Below are 17,502 nucleotides of genomic sequence, written 5' to 3'. Positions count from 1 at the left end.
TCAAAAGAGTGTATAATGTGGGCAGACTTGTACTGACAGACTTCCCTCAACTTTTCAGCTGAGAAATATTTGGTCACATTTAGTAAAAAAGGAACGTGTTTTTCATAATTTACATTAGATGATGTGTTTTTGAATAAATTAATGATTCTGTGGGGGCCACAGAGCACCCACCTGCCGTGTACAACCCATAATTCATAGAAACGCGTGCCAGTATACCTGCAAATTAAATATGAGTTTTCCCTGCTGGAATCATTCACTCTATTCTAAATTATTTATTCCTCATTGTGCAGTCTAAATACATATTAACTTGGTATTTGTTTTAAATGTGAGCAGTGTTCTCACCCCACACGCTGTTTAATGGGATTTGCTGCAGCTCTGTTGTTTGTGTGTCTTGGCACTAGCAGCAGAGGAAATCTACACTGGGCTTGAGGGGGCTGCTTTTTGCTTGTTTGTTTATGCCGCTTCGAAGCTAACCGCCATCAAAGCTTTGCAGCACTCTGCTCGTGCAGTGATCAGAAGGCCATGGACACATCTGTTGGCCTATGATGAGAAAGTTGTGCCTCTCTGCTTCTCCATTTCCGTCTGTAAATTCAATTTTCCCTCTTTCACCCTGCCCCCTCCTTTTTCTGCTTATTTTCTTTCCAAGAATTTTTTAGGAGGTAGACTCATCCATTGTATTTGTTTTCATTTTCCTCCTTACTCGTCAAACAGGGGACATGAGCAAAGTGACGCAGTTTTGCAGTGAGCTCAACCCACGCCCACACACACCAGATTTGCTGTGAGAGAGGGAATAAGGAAGAGGGAAAATGGAGGTAGACATGGACGATTATTTCATTAAGAGAATAGCAAGTCTAGGAGGACGGTCAATAATAGATGAGGTTAAAAAACAATGGCGACTTTTCTTTTTTATTGTATTCCTTTTCACACTCTGCCTCTCAAGTCAATAGAATCGACCTAATGGAAACCGGGTTACTCTTCATTCCATCTCACCTCCCTGACAAAATGTTGAACAAATGCATTATTCATTCTCTGCTGTAAGAAACGGGGTAATTATACATTTATCTCCCAAATAATACCGGGTACTTACTGCGCCTGTGACCTTGCCACAAGATTTATGCCATTTTGGACCTGCCCCCCCGAAGGCCACTAAGGAGAAAAAATGAAGGCAAAAAAAGGATAGTGCTTTACGGATATTATATGTCAAGGGTTTGAAAAGGTTCAGTCATTAAATGTAAAGTTTAGAACTTTATTTTGAAGCATTTGAGAAGGGCAGGGGCAGGCAGACTCCAAACTTCATGTTTAAGTTTGTAGGACAGATAAAAAAGTAGACCAGGCAGGGAAAAAAAAAAAAAAAAAAATAGAACAAACGGTGCGGCAGCTTTCCTCCTTTGTGTCCCTTCCTTTATTCCCTTTCTCCTTAACTAATCCTTCTTCCTATTAGCCCCTTTCCTCATTTCCCTATCGTTTTCTACTCCCCAACCTTATCTCCTTCCTTTACCTAAATTCCTCTCCTCTGGCATTTCTCTCAAAGCGAGCTCAAATTTGCTTCCTAACATCTTCTTTCTCCTCTTTTAATGTTTTTTTTTTTTTTTTTTTCATGTATTCCCCTCTTTTTGTCTGCAGGCCATCATGGCACAGCTTCCCCAGGAGGAAAAGGCCAAGATTGCTGAGCAGGTGGAGAGCTTCAGACAGGAGAAGTGCAAGTTGGATGCGGAGGTGGCAAAATGGGATGACAACGGCAATGACATCATTGTGCTGGCCAAGCAGATGTGTATGATCATGATGGAGATGACAGACTTCACCAGGTAAAAATGTCTCTAAATATTACACCATTGAGACCTGCAACAACACTGTAATTGGGTACTTAGATGCTGTAGAAATAAGCTGTGAATATACTGTTAATGTGTTATCACATTATAACTTTATATGGCTTATTTGTCAGCAAACAGTTGTTTATTTAAACATCTTGCTAATACACAAACTCTGTGGGGAAATAACTGGCTCTTTAGCTCTTAAATGCTTCTCTTTCCTGACAGTGAATCTCTAACTAGTCTGTCTGCTATAAAAGTCTGGGTATTGTGCCTACAATAAGAATCAAAGATTTTTATGGGCAATCAGCTGCCGGGTTTTTCTGGAAATAGGTTGTTGAGTCACTTCAAACTAAAACAGAAAAAACGTGGCACTGTTGGACCAAATCTACGACCTGAAAACAAGATGAAAGGTTCTGCCCCATTGCATGTGAATGTCTGATGATCATTCCCCGCAGATTTTGTATAAGCAATGCTTTTAACACAGAGGTAATGTTTTGATCTAATGTTTATGCAAAAGTATTGCACCAGCAAGTAAATAAAGTGACAACAAGTGAGACTGCAGGGAAACATTCGCAATGCCCCAGAGCTGCAAACTGTTTTGTACGAGGCAAATTGACTCTGCCATCCTTTGTTTTAATCAGACTATGTTTAAAAGCTTTGATTCAAAGATATACTGTAGGAGATAATCTGCCCGCATCAAAAGTCTTGTAGCTTCTGTTTACAAAAAGGCAGCAGCTTTCCTCTCAATCTTCCCCATCTGGGCCCCACATATCAGCAGAATTCTTAATGCCTTGTGCATGGGTTTGTGAACCCACTCAGCAATTACGTGAAGAAACCGCAAATAAATAATAAAATAAAATAAAACCATAGCCATGAGTGATTAGTCATGAGTGATTACGGCTGTGGCGCTGTGACTGCACCATTATTACTTGGCAGCTATCCCAGTTGCTTGGATTGGCATGAACAAACTTCAGCTGAGCGCCGACAAATAAACGCTGCATCACACACATGCAGACGCACTCATCTTGGCCACATTCACTTTCCCCGTAATGGCAAACCAGGAAAAACAAAACACAGATCAGAGACTCAGTAGTTGGCCATTATTTCCTTTCCCGGTGTTGTGTCCCTCTGCGACTGCTCTGAAAATTCTCCTGTTTTGCTTTTAGAAACAAAAACATTATTTCTGGCTTTCAGTTACATCCCTCTCTATGATACACCACTTGGGACAAAGGTATATTGTATCTCTTACAGTCATTAGTAGGTAAATCTTCCAAATTTGGTAAAGTGTGAAGCCAGATATTCATTGTGATTTAAAAGGCTTGGATAGCCTCTGTCTTTGCAAGACCACTCACATCCCATTTTTTCCTTTTCCCTTCTTGGACTGCTGTAGAGGCAAAGGCCCCTTGAAGAACTCCTCAGATGTGATCAACGCGGCTAAGAAGATTGCAGAAGCCGGATCGAGGATGGACAAATTGGCCCGTGCTGTTGCAGATCAGGTACCTTCCAATCTGTGTTCGTCACTGTTGCTTTGTAGCATTATACCTTTTATCAGACTGAAACTGTCTCTGGCTGTGGAACCGACAGCAGAGCAAATTTTGAGTTACAGTAAGTGGGCATGACCATTGGAAATCTTTAATGTGGGCATTGACGGGCCCAGCTGGAGCAGTGGGCTGTGTTGCCGCATGACTTCATCTCCCAGCGGGGCCAACACTGAGAGAGCAAGACAGCAGAACCAAGTTGTGTCTCTAACATAATTAGCTTCCAACCGAGGTGTTGCATTCATTATCAGATGAGTACCTCTCTAAAACACGCTGACAGACCATTTTCAATATCTAATCAATCGTTTCTGTGCCCAGGGAAGATGGGAGAGAGAAGAAATAGGTGTGTGTGCGTTTGTGTGTATACAGCAAATGAAGTGGGAGGTATTTCAGAATGTAGCACACCAGGTAATGCATAATGTTCTCCTTCTTCATTTCATCTGTCTCTAATAAGCAGTGAGAATAAACTAAGGCACAAGACTGGCTGATTTATTAAGGCAGCCTGTCGTCATTGTAATTGCAACCGCTGTTAGCAAGCAAACCCTTGGAATAATTAATGCTGGTTCAGTATCACACGCTGGGTCTTTTCCAGTGCTGCTTAGCTGGAGAAATGTTGGAACTCAGATCAACATTCAGAATCATTGTGAACATTTTTCTTTAAGTCCTATAGCTGGCCTAGAGCCCAGACATAGGAACCAACAAAGCTGGCTTTACATTTGCTTTCATTCACCACATTTAAGTCACTTCACCTTAAGGTGTTTGGTGTTTTTAGATGGAGTTGAAAGACAGTATACCTCTTTGAATTTAATGAGTGTATATTTATGTGACATTGATCACTACAAATGAACCTCAGCACTCCTCAAAGTATACTTATTTTAAACCTGCATTGACTTGATTAAAGGCCATTCAACAAGCTGTTTCCACAGCGCTGGTTTAGTGTAATTCTATGTTATAGATGTTAGTTAAGTAGAACGTCAAGGATCATGCAATTGTGCAGACATACATGCTCTGTACTAAAATGTATATATGATCCCAGGCCTATAACATACAAACAATAATTTGTAAAAACTTTAACTCTATAAAAAACAAAACAAAAAAGTTTTAAGTTCCCGTTTAACAGTCACAGCATAGCAAAATTGAAAAAAGAACTTGTCAAGTTTTTGTCACTTTTTCAGATGAGGGTGCTTTTAAAAATATTCCATAAGATGGATAAAAGATAGATGACTTTTTATTAAATGTAAAGGAAATCAAACTGTCACAGCATAACAGTCTTAAAAGCATCCACTTAAGAATCAAAATGTAAACTTAGGTGTTCCAGGTACATAATCAAAGTACAGGATGGATTCTGAGAAAAGTAAAGAAATGTATTGTAGGCTGTTGAATGCCAAGAGACATAAGTGTTTTCTTAACCACCAATCATACACTTCTGTTTTCCTCTGCTTTCATGACAGAGTATAACTTCCCAGTGCAGAAACCCTGTCACTTTGAGCGGCAACAGAGTACGCTAAGCTCTGAGCTGACCAGAAGGCATCTTTAGTCAACGCTGGCACCACTCTCCTCATGCCACAGTGTCCTGCTCTCAGAAGCATATTGCAATACAGAACAAAGTTTCAGGCTATGATCGCCTGTTATGCAGTCATTTCCAAGAACACACACACTGAGATGAAAAGAGAATTTCAATGTGTACGAGCCTTGTGTAAAACATGTTTGCATGGGAACATTTGTCTCCGAAAGCTGCTCTCCGTCTGCATCACAGCTTATTGTTCATAGTGAGATCTGGGCCACAAAGGACTAAGTAAGCATGACTTGTGTTCTTATGTGCTCATTTTTTAGGCTGGAAGCTGCAGAAGTGATTGTCAACGTTTAACAGGGTTTTAGGTGGAAGTGAATCCGTCACATGGCAAATCACAGGCGAGAGCCTGAGTCTGAATCAACAGTTGCTGTAATGAAAAGAGCAGGTGGCTTGCCATTTTTGATTCTCACTTAAATGGTTCCTAGACCAGTGTTTACTGAATATTCAAAGCCTCCTGTTGCACTCCTGCAGACATCTGATCAGTGTCCAGAAAAAAAGGAGAGGCTTTAGGACATTTATGATAAAAGTGTTTTTCATGTAAGTTGCATTTACACTGAGTAACTAAAAGCTAAAACAGCAAAGTTTCCTTATATTTAGCATCCCAGTGGCATTACACAACGAACAACATAGCCTTTATTATTTGTCTTTTATTCAAGACAAGTATTTTGCATTCTCACATCATAGTAGCAAACCTGTGTTTGTGCAGAGCTGTGGTTTGACAGCAAGAATAAAGGCTAGTGTACTGCTTTTAGACAGGTCCCTTAAGTAGCAAACCTTGTCTCCATGACTGCACATCAGCCCTATTGATGAACACGTGTGAAGCAGAAGTCAATTCTGCATGGAGGGCTGGCAGGACAGTGAGCGCTTTCGTAGTCGTTTAAACACAGAACTTGATGGAGAAAACCCCCAGAGGCAGCTCACCCCATTTCACTCCAGCCCTGCCTTTTTTTTCTACTCTATTTCTCTCACTCCATATTCTCCGTACTCTATTTCATTCTTGGAGTATGCCTACCACAGAAAACCTATAGAGTGGACGGCAGCTGTGTAACACCTATTTTGAGGGACACATTGACTTTTTCACTGCATGCATCAGCGTTTGATTGCTGAGTAATTCTGCAGCACCATCTGGCCTTGAAGTTACCTGTGTTGGCAGACACTGATGTCAGTACATTTGTGTAGTTTTATTAAGGTGAGTGTTGTTATATAAAGTTCCTGGATCAAGAGCAGGCTAGAAAGTGCAGTTCTTGGAGGCTAATTTTAAACCCACTGGCAGGTATTTTTGGAGGTGAATGTGTGAGTGAATCAAATCAAAATATAGTGGTGAGGCATTTTGCAATTGATGCTCTCAATCAATGCAATAAATTCATTCAGAAATGTTGAACATAATGTTATGTTTGACAGAAATAGAAGTATATGTTATCATGAAGAACAGCCATACACAGAAGGGTACTTTCCACTTTTATCCCATGAATCATACTTTGGAGGATTTGAAAGCTACAAAAGCAGGAAAAAAAAACTCAACAGTAACACTCTATCCTTTATGAATTCTGCTAAACACATGCCAGTTTAAAGCAAAGTATTCACACTCAAAGGTTGCACTTTAGTTGTAGCAGCCCAAGGATCTGTCGCTTTGAGTTCAGAACAACAACAGCCTCTGCTGACAGCAGTGAAACAGAGTGTGACTGATGTGTAATTAAAAGGCTTCTCTGTTGAAACAAAAACTACATTTAAACCAAGCAGCCCAGAGGAGTCAATACAGAGTATCTTGAAATATTAATGCTATCACCAAGTGAGAATCTGTAACAGGAAATAGATGATAACAATAGATTTTTTAATCTCTTATTGTATTTCTTAGTCTCATTTCTCTTGGGAAGATAAACATGGTACAATAGTAGATTTTAAACTATAGATCCCAAAATGTTATGGGGAGAAGGTTTGATGAGTAACACAACAACCCACTGTAACAAGCCTGCTTTGAAACGTTCACCACTTATCAAATAGCTAGTGTTTTAAAGGGGCTGTGAGGAGTTTGAAAGTGATCTTGAAAAAGTCTCCCTTCTAGATATATGCCTGATCATAATCCACACTTTAAAATGAGATTATCAGTGCCAATATTGCTGGGTACAGGTTACTTTAAATTGCTACTTCTTAGCTTCCTGTTTGGGTCGTCCAGGACCAGATTGATCTACGGCACATCTGGGTCTCTATGACAACACCACGCCGGCTGACAAAGTTTAGTTGTGAGAAGAGATAAAACACTGAGATCTGTGATTTTCTCTACTAATTAGCCTTTAGCTCAGGCTGCATCACTCTATAACACAGGGGCTAAACTGTTAGTGATAATGTTCATTCCAACCCACATGCAGCAGTTATTCTGCAGTGGTCTGTTCAAACTTGAGAGTCAATCAATAAAATGAAGAGGAAGGTCATGTTGGCACTGCTTGGTGGATGACTGACAGGACACAGCTAACCAGGATTTACTAATGTTACAAATTAAGGCCATGTCTTAGAGCACTGGACTGCCAGCTGTGCTAAATATAAAGGGCTACTAAACTACTTGCAAACTGATAATGTTTACTTGTCTTCATGTTAGCTTACAAATACATCAGAGCACTGGGCTGACTATGTTGCTAATATATAACCGGCTGCTACAATGTTTGCTTGATGTCACGTTTCAAACCGTAGCACTATGTAACTGTACTGATAAATACCTTACTTTGGCGTGTTGTATCCAGTAAAATGTTGTCTTAATCAAAGAGAAAATTGTTTTTATCCAATCTCCATGTAATTCCAAAACAAACACACACCTCACTTAAAGTAATTTACGACAGTGTGCGGAGACTCCGGGCCAGAAGGTGGCGAGGGAGTGCAATCAAATCAGATCCTCCCCATACCATCTTTAACTTAGCATGTGTTGGTACTTCTTGATTTGATAAACACAGGCATACACAGAACTCTCTGACTCTGCTCACAAGTACAGGTTTGAATGTAAATTGGAGTAATTAAGGCTCTTTGGAAACATCTTGATTTCCATCTTGAGCTGAATGACACAGTGTCTGTGGGAGATTTGACTACCAAGCTGCTAAATCAGCAGGAAAAACCACACACAATAAACGTCCTGTTGTTTTTGGAGCACCAGGATGTGTCTGAATCTCACACGGTATCTCTGCCTGGTACCTCTACCTGCGTACCCTCTCAGCAGCTCTCTGTCAGCCCACTGAGTCTGTGCACCTCACAGTTTGAAAACCTTTAATTAAGGCATCAAACTCCACTCTTTGATTCCACTTAGGGTAGACAGGTCTCTTGCTAGTTTTATAGGATTGACCTTAAGTTTCATTATTGTGCAAATGTGTTGGCTTTAGGGGGAAGAGTGATTAGAAACCACACAGCTTTCAATAATAATCTGGAACTATAACAAACTTATTTCCTCCTCTTTTTATGCTTACTCTGTTTTTTTGTTGTTGTTGTTGTTTTTTGTTTTTTTTTATACGTGTCTTTTATTTTAGTTATTATGATGTGAGATTCTGGATACTTTCCCCTTTTAGGCTTCTACAAATCCTTTAAATAAATTATTATGACAAGTTAATCCTCAGAATAATCCAGTAAACTTGTTCACACAAGAAAACCAAAATCCTGACTCCGGTGTGACATTTTCTTCTTACAGTTCAAACTAATGCCTTGAAAATAGAGGAGGAAGAGAAAGCTCACTTTTCATTCTGCCACACCACATGCTGATCTGTGTACTATAATACGTCAGGTTGAGGGAACAACTTTAATGAAATGCTAATATGGTGAATCAGAGAAGTGTTTATCTTCAGGAGGAGATAATATTTGACAGATTTACATGACTGGGAACACTAGGTCAGCGTTTGGTGTTGTGTTTATCACTGATCAAACATGTTTTTTTTTTCATTTTGTCATCAAGAATAACAGATGTTGTGTTATGAAAAAAAGGAGGAATTACAAAGGCTTGTCAAGAAGTAGGTAGCTAGAAACAGAGGATCTTATCGTCTTTTAAGGATGCCACAGACTGGATGAGCAAATAGAAAGATTACCAGCTTTCTCTGTGTAACTGACAGGTGACAGCTTAGCATCACAGTGACTGTAGTTTCTAGTCAGCTGGGGGGAATATTGTGTAACCGTGTGTAACATGCTCAGTTTGAATCTGTCATTGAAGAGCCTCTATGTCATCCCTTACACGAATAAACATCTTTTTGCAATACCGTTGGATATGAAATGGAGCAGAGATGAGACTGAAATACTAATTAAAGACTATCTGCACAAGCTAGAAAGGAAGAAAAAGAAGCTAGAAGTTACAACTTTTTATCCTGTGTATAGTTAATGAAAGGTTGCTCCCTGCCTGCTCATGAATGCATCATCAGTGCGAGGTGTGACTTGTATTTTGACAGACTGCCACACTCTGATAGCGTGAGGGGCTCAATTCAGCACCAGGGTTCACATCCTGCTGAATAAACCACCGAGAGCACGTTTCACTCATATTGGGTCTAATTAAGCAAAGAAGAAAATCATTGCCAGTTTCTGTGCTGAGAGAAGAACTGAGGTCAGGAGATGAGTCAGAGAGTTTGAGCCAACGTCAAACAATGAACCACACAGCTTTGTCCCTCATCTGTAATGAACTCGGTGATCCGCTATGTTAGAGAGAAAAAAAGTGAAAGAAAGAGCGCGTCAGTGGGCCATACACTTTATTTACATCAACAGGGAATGTGTGGAAGAAATGGACTATTAGTCAATGGCACAATAGGGAGCAATCGTGTCACGTCTGCATCAAACTTGCCTGAGGCAGCAGTGTGTGTGTGTGTGTGTGTGTGTGTGTGTGTGTGTGTGTGTGTGTGTGTGTGTGTGTGTGTGTGTGTGTGTGTGTGTGTGTAGGCAGTTTGATATGCAGTTAGCAGTGATGCTAGCCAAGACTGGCAGTGCAGTGATAATGCCCAAGGAGAAGCTTCCCTCTGCCTCACTGGCTGCTCTATGAGCTAGCAGAACCACCACAGTCGGCATTCAGGGACACTAACTGATGCAGGTGGCAGTACTGGGTTTATTTCCTGTGTTATTTCAAGTCCTGCTCTTAAAGTGGCTGTAACTTTAAATGGAAATCATCCCTTGAGTTCCTCTTTGCTTTTAGATTTTTTAGAGTTGAAGAAACAGGCATTTTACTCAAGAAAACTGTTTTTTTTACTGGCTTTTTTTGACCGTAAGCGAAGGGCACTTGAGTCCAATCAATACTGTTTGCCTTCTCAAAGACAAGTAGAGCAGACTGGAGTAAAAGCAGCAAATCCAGGAGGGGGTGTATTCATATCACAGCTCCATGTTTAACTTGCTATCCCCCTCAACCTGCGCCCACAAGACAAGGAAATGAGCTTTGCATGTCCCCACACGGTGCTGGTGAATGTCCTAGTTAGGAACGTTTAATATTAATGGGGAGAGGAAAGGTGTTGCTACAAACTGATGCTCACAGTGTTTAAGCAGCTGATGCACTGTTCTTAACCCACAGGGAGCTTAGTGGGCCGTAGCTGACACCTGGAAGGCTTCCAGATGGAATAATAGGGGGGGAAATTGTGTGGTTGTAGAAGACCTCAGGAGGCTGTCCTTGTATTCCGTTCTTCTCTATTTGCCACTCTGTGTGATTGGTTTCCTCGCTGCTGGAGTAGCACAAAGGCCAGCATGAGCAGGTCAAAACTTTTGATTCAAGAAAAACACAAGAAAGAAGTGTGGTACACAGAGAGCTTGCTGTGTAAGCAAGTCTTCATGTGTTTATGAGTCTTAAGTTTCATCTACTATTGATTGATCTGTTTTCTTCTCAGGCAACAAGCTGTGACAAACTTGTTTTACGTGAAATGAATCAGCCAGACACCCTGCAGCGCTGTCTTTACTTGCCTTTGAAACTCAAACTTGCTACAAACCCCCAGTGAAAGAAGAGAACTATTGAGGAACATTGTCCATGCTCAGTGCAAAGTAATAAATGATCCAAAATGTTGGAACCCCGCGGTTTTTCTGTTGAGATTGTTGTTCTAGTTTTTCTGCTTCAAAAACAGCCCCAGCATCAAGACATCCTGATTCCTGAAATTGTCCAATTTGCCAGAGGATTCACATCTACCAAATCTAAAATCCATCTGGAATAAAGAATAAGCCCTTCAACACTCTATGGTACTTCTAAAAAAGACTATTCTGGCTCAACAAATGGAAAAAAGTTTCTGAATCCAACAAACTGAGCTCAAGCTGTATTAAAACAAGCAATGATGTTTACAAACACTTTCAATTCATACAGAATGGGCTGTTGGATTGAACTTTTAAAGCTGTGAAGATTCTTTTTTGTAGATAAAGTGATGCATGAAATGCTGGAGGATCATTCATTTTCTTATCAAAGACCCAAAAGGTTTTTTTCAAAAATACGAAGAAACCCCAAACGTAACAACTGACCCAGAATGTAACAAGATGCTCAGCCCAAAGCATAATAACTTCTAGCCCAAACCCTCAAGTGTTTGCCTGTGTTATGATCTACTATATTTAATCACCTTTACTGTTTATTTCAACATACCTAACAGCATCCTAGATTAAGTGCCTCTGACTGGGGAGGAAATTCTTTCGCCCATCAATAGACCTGCCATTAATAATAGGTGACTTCAATCTTACCGAAGTAAATGATAATGTGACGATTGGATTGGAAGTTGTAAAAGAGTGAACAAGGGAGACCTTTTCTGTATGTAACAAACATATGAAATGTGGTGGCATGTAAATAGAAAGGGCTTCATAAATCCTCATTCTCTCATAAATACAAGGATTGAGTTGAAAAGACATGAGATTTTTGTATTTGCTCCCTGCAGGAGAAATGTACTTTCAAAATAAAAACTGCTTTAAAATGGTATCTACACACACCTCTCACAGCTTCCATTTGACAGTGTCTTTCTCTGTACCTCTTCTCCATTCAGTGCCCTGATTCAGCTTGTAAGCAGGATCTGCTGGCCTACCTGCAGAGAATTGCCCTGTACTGTCATCAGCTCAACATCTGCAGCAAGGTGAAAGCCGAGGTTCAGAATCTGGGAGGAGAGCTCATCGTGTCTGGGGTAAGTCTATCCATACAGAGCAGCACCCAGCAGGCTCTGTTACCACTGATGCTCCAGATAGACCCGCTCATAGGCCTGAATCACCAATCTTGGTCCGATTTTATGCTCAGCACTGCAGGTGGCAAACCTTTTAGTTCAAGGTTACAATACAGCGAGGAAGTCCACATGCGGGGTCATGCAGATTAAGGCTGATGCAATTATTACAGGCCAGTTGTCATCGTAAATTACCAGAAATATGCAGCAGAGCCTTTTTTTCCCCTCATATTTTACATGCCCTGTTAACTCTTTTATGACTGCTCAACAAAAATCAGCCAATTATTTCACATTGCTTGCTTTAAACTATGAACCCATCTATTGCCTCAACGCCTCATTCTCAATTTTAGAGGTTTGGTTTTAATACAAAATAACGATTTTCTTAAACATGAGTTTACTCACAATAGTGACATTATCTTCTGAACAGCGCTGCATGTAATGATTTTGCACTTATGAAGAAAAAACTAAATTTACCTTAAAGCTGATAACATTTAGATAACTTTTTCAGCAGCATTAAGCTATAAAACTTAAAAGGCAGATAATTCACCATTCTTTAGTTTTGAGCTTACGTATTTGATGCAGTTGGATTGGGGCTTTTTTTTTTCAATGTATACCTCTGTGGTATCTGAGTAGATACTGGCATTATCAAACTAACTGCGCTGAAGTCTATTTCTGTATAATGTATTGACAGCAAGATCCCACATGTGCCTCGGAGGGTTTTTAAAACCTTAACAGCTTTCACTAGCCTCTAACCTTAGACCCTCAATTAAGATAAGAAGAAACTCAACAGAACAAACTCTGGGAGAAAAAAAGGGAAAATAATCTCAGGAAGTGCAGCAGAGGAGGAAGACTTCTTTCATTGAACACAGACATGCCAGAGAGTACACCAATCCATATATAACACTATTTAATCAATGTCAGTCTTTCTTTGAATTAATTTTACATACATATATGCAAACTTTAATCTTTGCAAATGTTGATAGTTTATGGTGGATTTCCTGTATTGATTTCACAGATTTCCTATGAAGCTTTAAAAGATTAATCGTCACATATTCTTGCTGATTTTTCCCTGAAAAACATTCTTCCAAAGCCGCCTTGCTGGGATTTGTTCCCTTCATAGAATCTAACTTGTCTTTTTTTTTGCTCAGGGTTTACTTGTGTCTCTTATTGATACAGTTCTTTGTGAGAGTTCTGTGTAATTTCTTTCTTTCTTACACGAGAAATGTTACGCCTGCTGAGACTTTAACTTTCATGGTGGCCAGCTGGAGTCCACCCTCATTAAATTCAAGCGTGTGATGGGGTCCATTGGCTGCTGACCCTGTAATTTCAACTGTTCAAAACAAACAAAGCAGAGCTTCACCTGACCCCTGCCTTTGTTTATTTCCAACTTCTACAATGAAATTTCACATAGCCAGGGGTTTCCTTTCATTCTGCGAAATTGCTGTTTATGGCACAGACCTCTTTTTGTACCCCGATGATGTCCTTTTCAAACAGCAGAATCATACTACATTTTTTTTTTACTTTCAAGAATTAACCTTTGGTATTTCTCCCTCCCCTCTTTCTGTCCTTGTCCTCCTTTAGCTGGATAGTGCCACTTCCCTGATCCAAGCAGCAAAGAACCTAATGAACGCAGTGGTGCTGACTGTAAAGGCATCTTATGTAGCCTCCACCAAGTACCAGAAGGTGTACGGAACAGCGGCTGTCAACTCGCCTGTGGTGTCCTGGCGCATGAAGGCCCCCGAGAAAAAGCCGCTTGTAAAAAGGGAGAAGCCTGAGGAATGCCAGACACGTGTGCGACGAGGTTCCCAGAAGAAACACATCTCCCCGGTCCAGGCCCTCAGTGAATTCAAGGCCATGGACTCCTTCTAAAAGAGAGAAAGAGAAAGTCATGCTTACACAAGTGAAAACAACAAAACATGGTGGTGACAAGTTGGAGAAAAAAACAAAAAAGTTCCTTTTTACATTGTGTTAACCCACCTCTGTTTGCCCTGTGTGTGCTTGGTGACAGCTCAGGAGGACTTCAGTACATATTTAACTGCCACACTAAGGCTCCTGTGAACACTGTGAGCCTCGTGGCTTACAGGCGGCCAGCGCACACGCACCCAACACTATTTATCGATCTTATTGTAGCTTAATATGTGAAAGCCAAATGTTACACATTCACAAATACTTTGAATAAATGAAGGTGTTTAAAAAAGAGGCATATCTGAAGAAGAGGAATGGCTTTGAGACATATTTGGTGGTTGAAACCCTGCTTGTATACACATTTAAACTGTCTGAATGGAAACCCTGAATGGTTCAGTAAAGGATTTATTCTAAGGGGAATATATCAGTGTAGTTATGCTCCCTCTAGGTTTTATGATTTTATTTGTTATTTTCTTTTTTTTTTCCCTTTTCTTTTCTTTTTTTTTCTTTTCCTTTTGGTCAATTTGAATGTAACCCGTAGTATTAGGAATAACTTATGTTAAAGATACCTGGAAATGTTGGCATTCAAGTAGTTTCCTTGTTCCTGATGATGATAATAATTATAATCCATATGGTGTTTTTTTTCAAAGCACACTTATGGTCTATTGTATTGCCTTTTTAAATGACGTTAATTTAATGATTACATCACTAACTATGATGACCTTGATTGGAAGTTGTGTAGCGTATAAATATAGACAGAGAGGTTTGACTAGTTGTGGTTTGCTCAGAGAATAGAAATCCCTGCATACAGTACCTTTATATTCATCCTTCTCTAATAAATCCCTCAATTAAATCTTGAAAGTTTCTCGTATTTTTCCTACTGTTACATTTGCACCACTCTACAACTATCTAACATCAGACCTGTCTCCATGCGTACCATCAACCCAGAGGAAACTGACCCAGTCAGAAAAACAAAATGCTCTGTGGTTGCGTTTGATGAAATAATCCCAATTATTTAAGGCAACATTAAGCCCAAGATTCAGCAAAAGCGTATTTGTAAAATAATGTGTAAAGGGGCCCATCCACACTGTTTAAAATGAAAAATGTCCTACTCCTACACAATTTATAAGAAGTGATCCAGCATGAGAGTCAGGTTAGCTAATACCAGCCATCCTTATCAGGAAAGAAAATCTATACCGGAATTTGACACAGTTTTTTTTTGTTTGTTTGTTTGTTTGTTTGTTTTTGTTTATAAGTCATATGTAAGTTATTTCCAAGGATGTAGACTGCCGGTTCTAAGGATTTCAAATAACGCCAATTTAGCAGAAGGATATGTGAACTCTTATTTACAGGTCCTCCTCCTGTGAGTCAGACTCTGCAAAGAGTCTCATTCTAAGTGGTTATTTTAACCTTTTCCTTTAGATTTTAACTTAAGCATCAGATCGCTGCCCAAAAACTGCAGATGAAAGATTCCACAGGAGAAAAAAAAATCTATTAGTACTAAAAGCTTACAAGAATAGGAGTATTGATTCAGGGTCACAGGTCAAGTACCATTACTTCACTTTGACTCGAGGTAATTGGTCTTAGGTCAGCACTGTTACTGCTATCTGTGTGATATTTCACTAGATCATCGATACCATTCGACCCACCACACGTGCCACGCCTGCATCCGCCACAGAAGATAGTGTGGTTAATGGACTAATACAAACAAAATTCTTCCAGGGCCATAACCTCTTTAGAAGGAAATTTAGAGAAACCAAAGGTTTTATTCTCCAGAAATCCTCACATAATTTTACCTGAAGCCCCATCAGCAGATTTAAAGTTTGGACTGATTTGGTAAAAAAAAAAAAAAAAAAAAAAAAAAAAGAAAGAAAAAAACATCTAGTTTATTAAACCCAAACATGGCTCCATGGGTTGAAAATTTTGGACTTTGAGAAATGTAACAACTATCTGAAGGCTTACTATTCATATTTCAATCTACTTCAGTCTTTCTTTGAAATAAATGCCATCACTGTTATCAGCAAAGAAGAGTGACATAGCCATTCTTTAGCCAGTTTCTTGTATTAATGGTGACATTGTAAGTAGTACCCTATTTTGCATGTAGGTGTTTAATGTTGAGCTCAAAGTTTTGTCTCTTAGGACCTCAAAGTTTGCTGCTGACTACATGTCAAGGTATAAGCCAGGTTCAAACAGTGAAGTCCTGTCAGTCCTACTTAAGCCTGCTGAGTTGTTGAGCGAAAGAAAGGAGGAACAGGTGGAAGAGTGCTGAGGCTCAACAGAGGCCCAAACATCAGCAGTCAGCAAGGCATGAATCCCCACAATGCTCTGGGCTCTGGTTAGAATGTCCGGAGTCTCTGAAGGTAAAGAGAAAATAGAGCCGGTACAATGAATGCCAAGGTCTGATATCCTCCCTGAAAACACTGCAGAGATGTCTCTAATCTCTGTTCATGGTGAGTGCTTCTGATGAATAAGTTCATTTTAGAAGACAGCACAATGTATCCCTTTTTAAAAAGTCCCTATTGACACCACCTCAACACACCCTGCCATTAAGCCATGGAAAGAGAATCAATTGATTGCTTAACATGACCTTGATCTCTCATGAATCAAATCAAAAGCATCGACAGGCATAATTGTTCCAATCACGGCCCAGGAGACACTGGTTTAAATAATTTAGTGTTTTAGTCACTGATAATGAATCCAAGTCTTTATGTATCTACATTATCCCGCTAATGACTATTAAACGCAACATGCATCAGGCATCCGTGCATCACCAAAGTACCCTGTGTTTAGGACAAAGAGCCACTGGAGAGGAGTTGTAACATGGTCCAGTTAATGGGGGGATTAATTCCTGCCTGTGACACCGTCTAACCAGAATAATCCCTGTGCATATCCATTTCTACCACCAAATAAAACAAGGACTGATGGCTGAAAGCCCGCTGTATTCAGAAATAAAGAAAAAAAATAATCGAAAAGAAATAATGAAGGTAGCAGAAATGCCACTGCAGTGCAGGATTAGCACTTTGATTCGGGAGATGTCTTCATGGGATGTGCTGCATTAAAAGGATTAAAACAGAGTTTTAATCGAGTTAAACAAACCTCCCCTGGACCAACTATAAAAATAGACAGAGAGGAAAACGACTTGGAAGTCCCCGAGGCAGAATGGTGATGAACAGCTCACAACCAGCTGCTGCAGTATGGTTTTTGGCTTTGGGTCTCTGGTGTCAGATGCCTTGTGACACTGAACACATCAGAGACTCTGCCATCTGCACAGATGGACATTGGTTTGTAAAGGGCCGCCTTTATGGCTGCAGTTGTTTTATAACGTGAAACAAAAATTCAATCAGAGAAAGTTCACTTCAATCAGCTTTGACCCATTGTCGGTGCTCAGAATCTTAATCTAACCAGACCTGGATGGTGTTAGCAGCAGCCTGAGGTAGCACTGTAAGGGAGGAACAACAAACTGCTAACAAAAGAAAAAAAAAAGAAAGAGAAGAAAATATGTAAAACACCATGAAACTGCTTTTGTGTATAAACACAGAGAGCCCCAAATTATTAAAGAAGAG

General features: G+C 40.0%; 1 protein-coding gene across 1 annotated transcript in view; it reads left to right on the top strand.

Annotated features, from left to right (window-relative positions):
* The window catches only part of ctnna2 (catenin (cadherin-associated protein), alpha 2), a 335,649-nt gene extending 320,870 nt beyond the window's left edge, over nucleotides 1–14,779 (top strand). Inside the window, exons 15-18 of the mRNA XM_074686588.1 lie at nucleotides 1,624–1,805; nucleotides 3,202–3,307; nucleotides 11,867–12,001; nucleotides 13,616–14,779. Coding sequence (XP_074542689.1) covers nucleotides 1,624–1,805; nucleotides 3,202–3,307; nucleotides 11,867–12,001; nucleotides 13,616–13,903 — 711 coding nt within the window. The 3' untranslated portion in view covers nucleotides 13,904–14,779. The remainder of the gene's footprint in view (nucleotides 1–1,623; nucleotides 1,806–3,201; nucleotides 3,308–11,866; nucleotides 12,002–13,615) is intronic.
* Nucleotides 14,780–17,502: the final 2,723 nt, after the last annotated feature.

This window comes from Halichoeres trimaculatus, unplaced genomic scaffold, assembly GCF_033239565.1.
Source record: "Halichoeres trimaculatus isolate MK-OKI-2021-1 unplaced genomic scaffold, fHalTri1.1 fHalTri1_scaffold_2, whole genome shotgun sequence".
In the NCBI taxonomy this organism is placed as follows: Eukaryota; Metazoa; Chordata; class Actinopteri; order Labriformes; family Labridae; genus Halichoeres; species Halichoeres trimaculatus.
The sequence above is the reverse complement of the archived record's forward strand: the minus strand, read 5'-3'. Positions and strand labels throughout refer to the sequence as shown.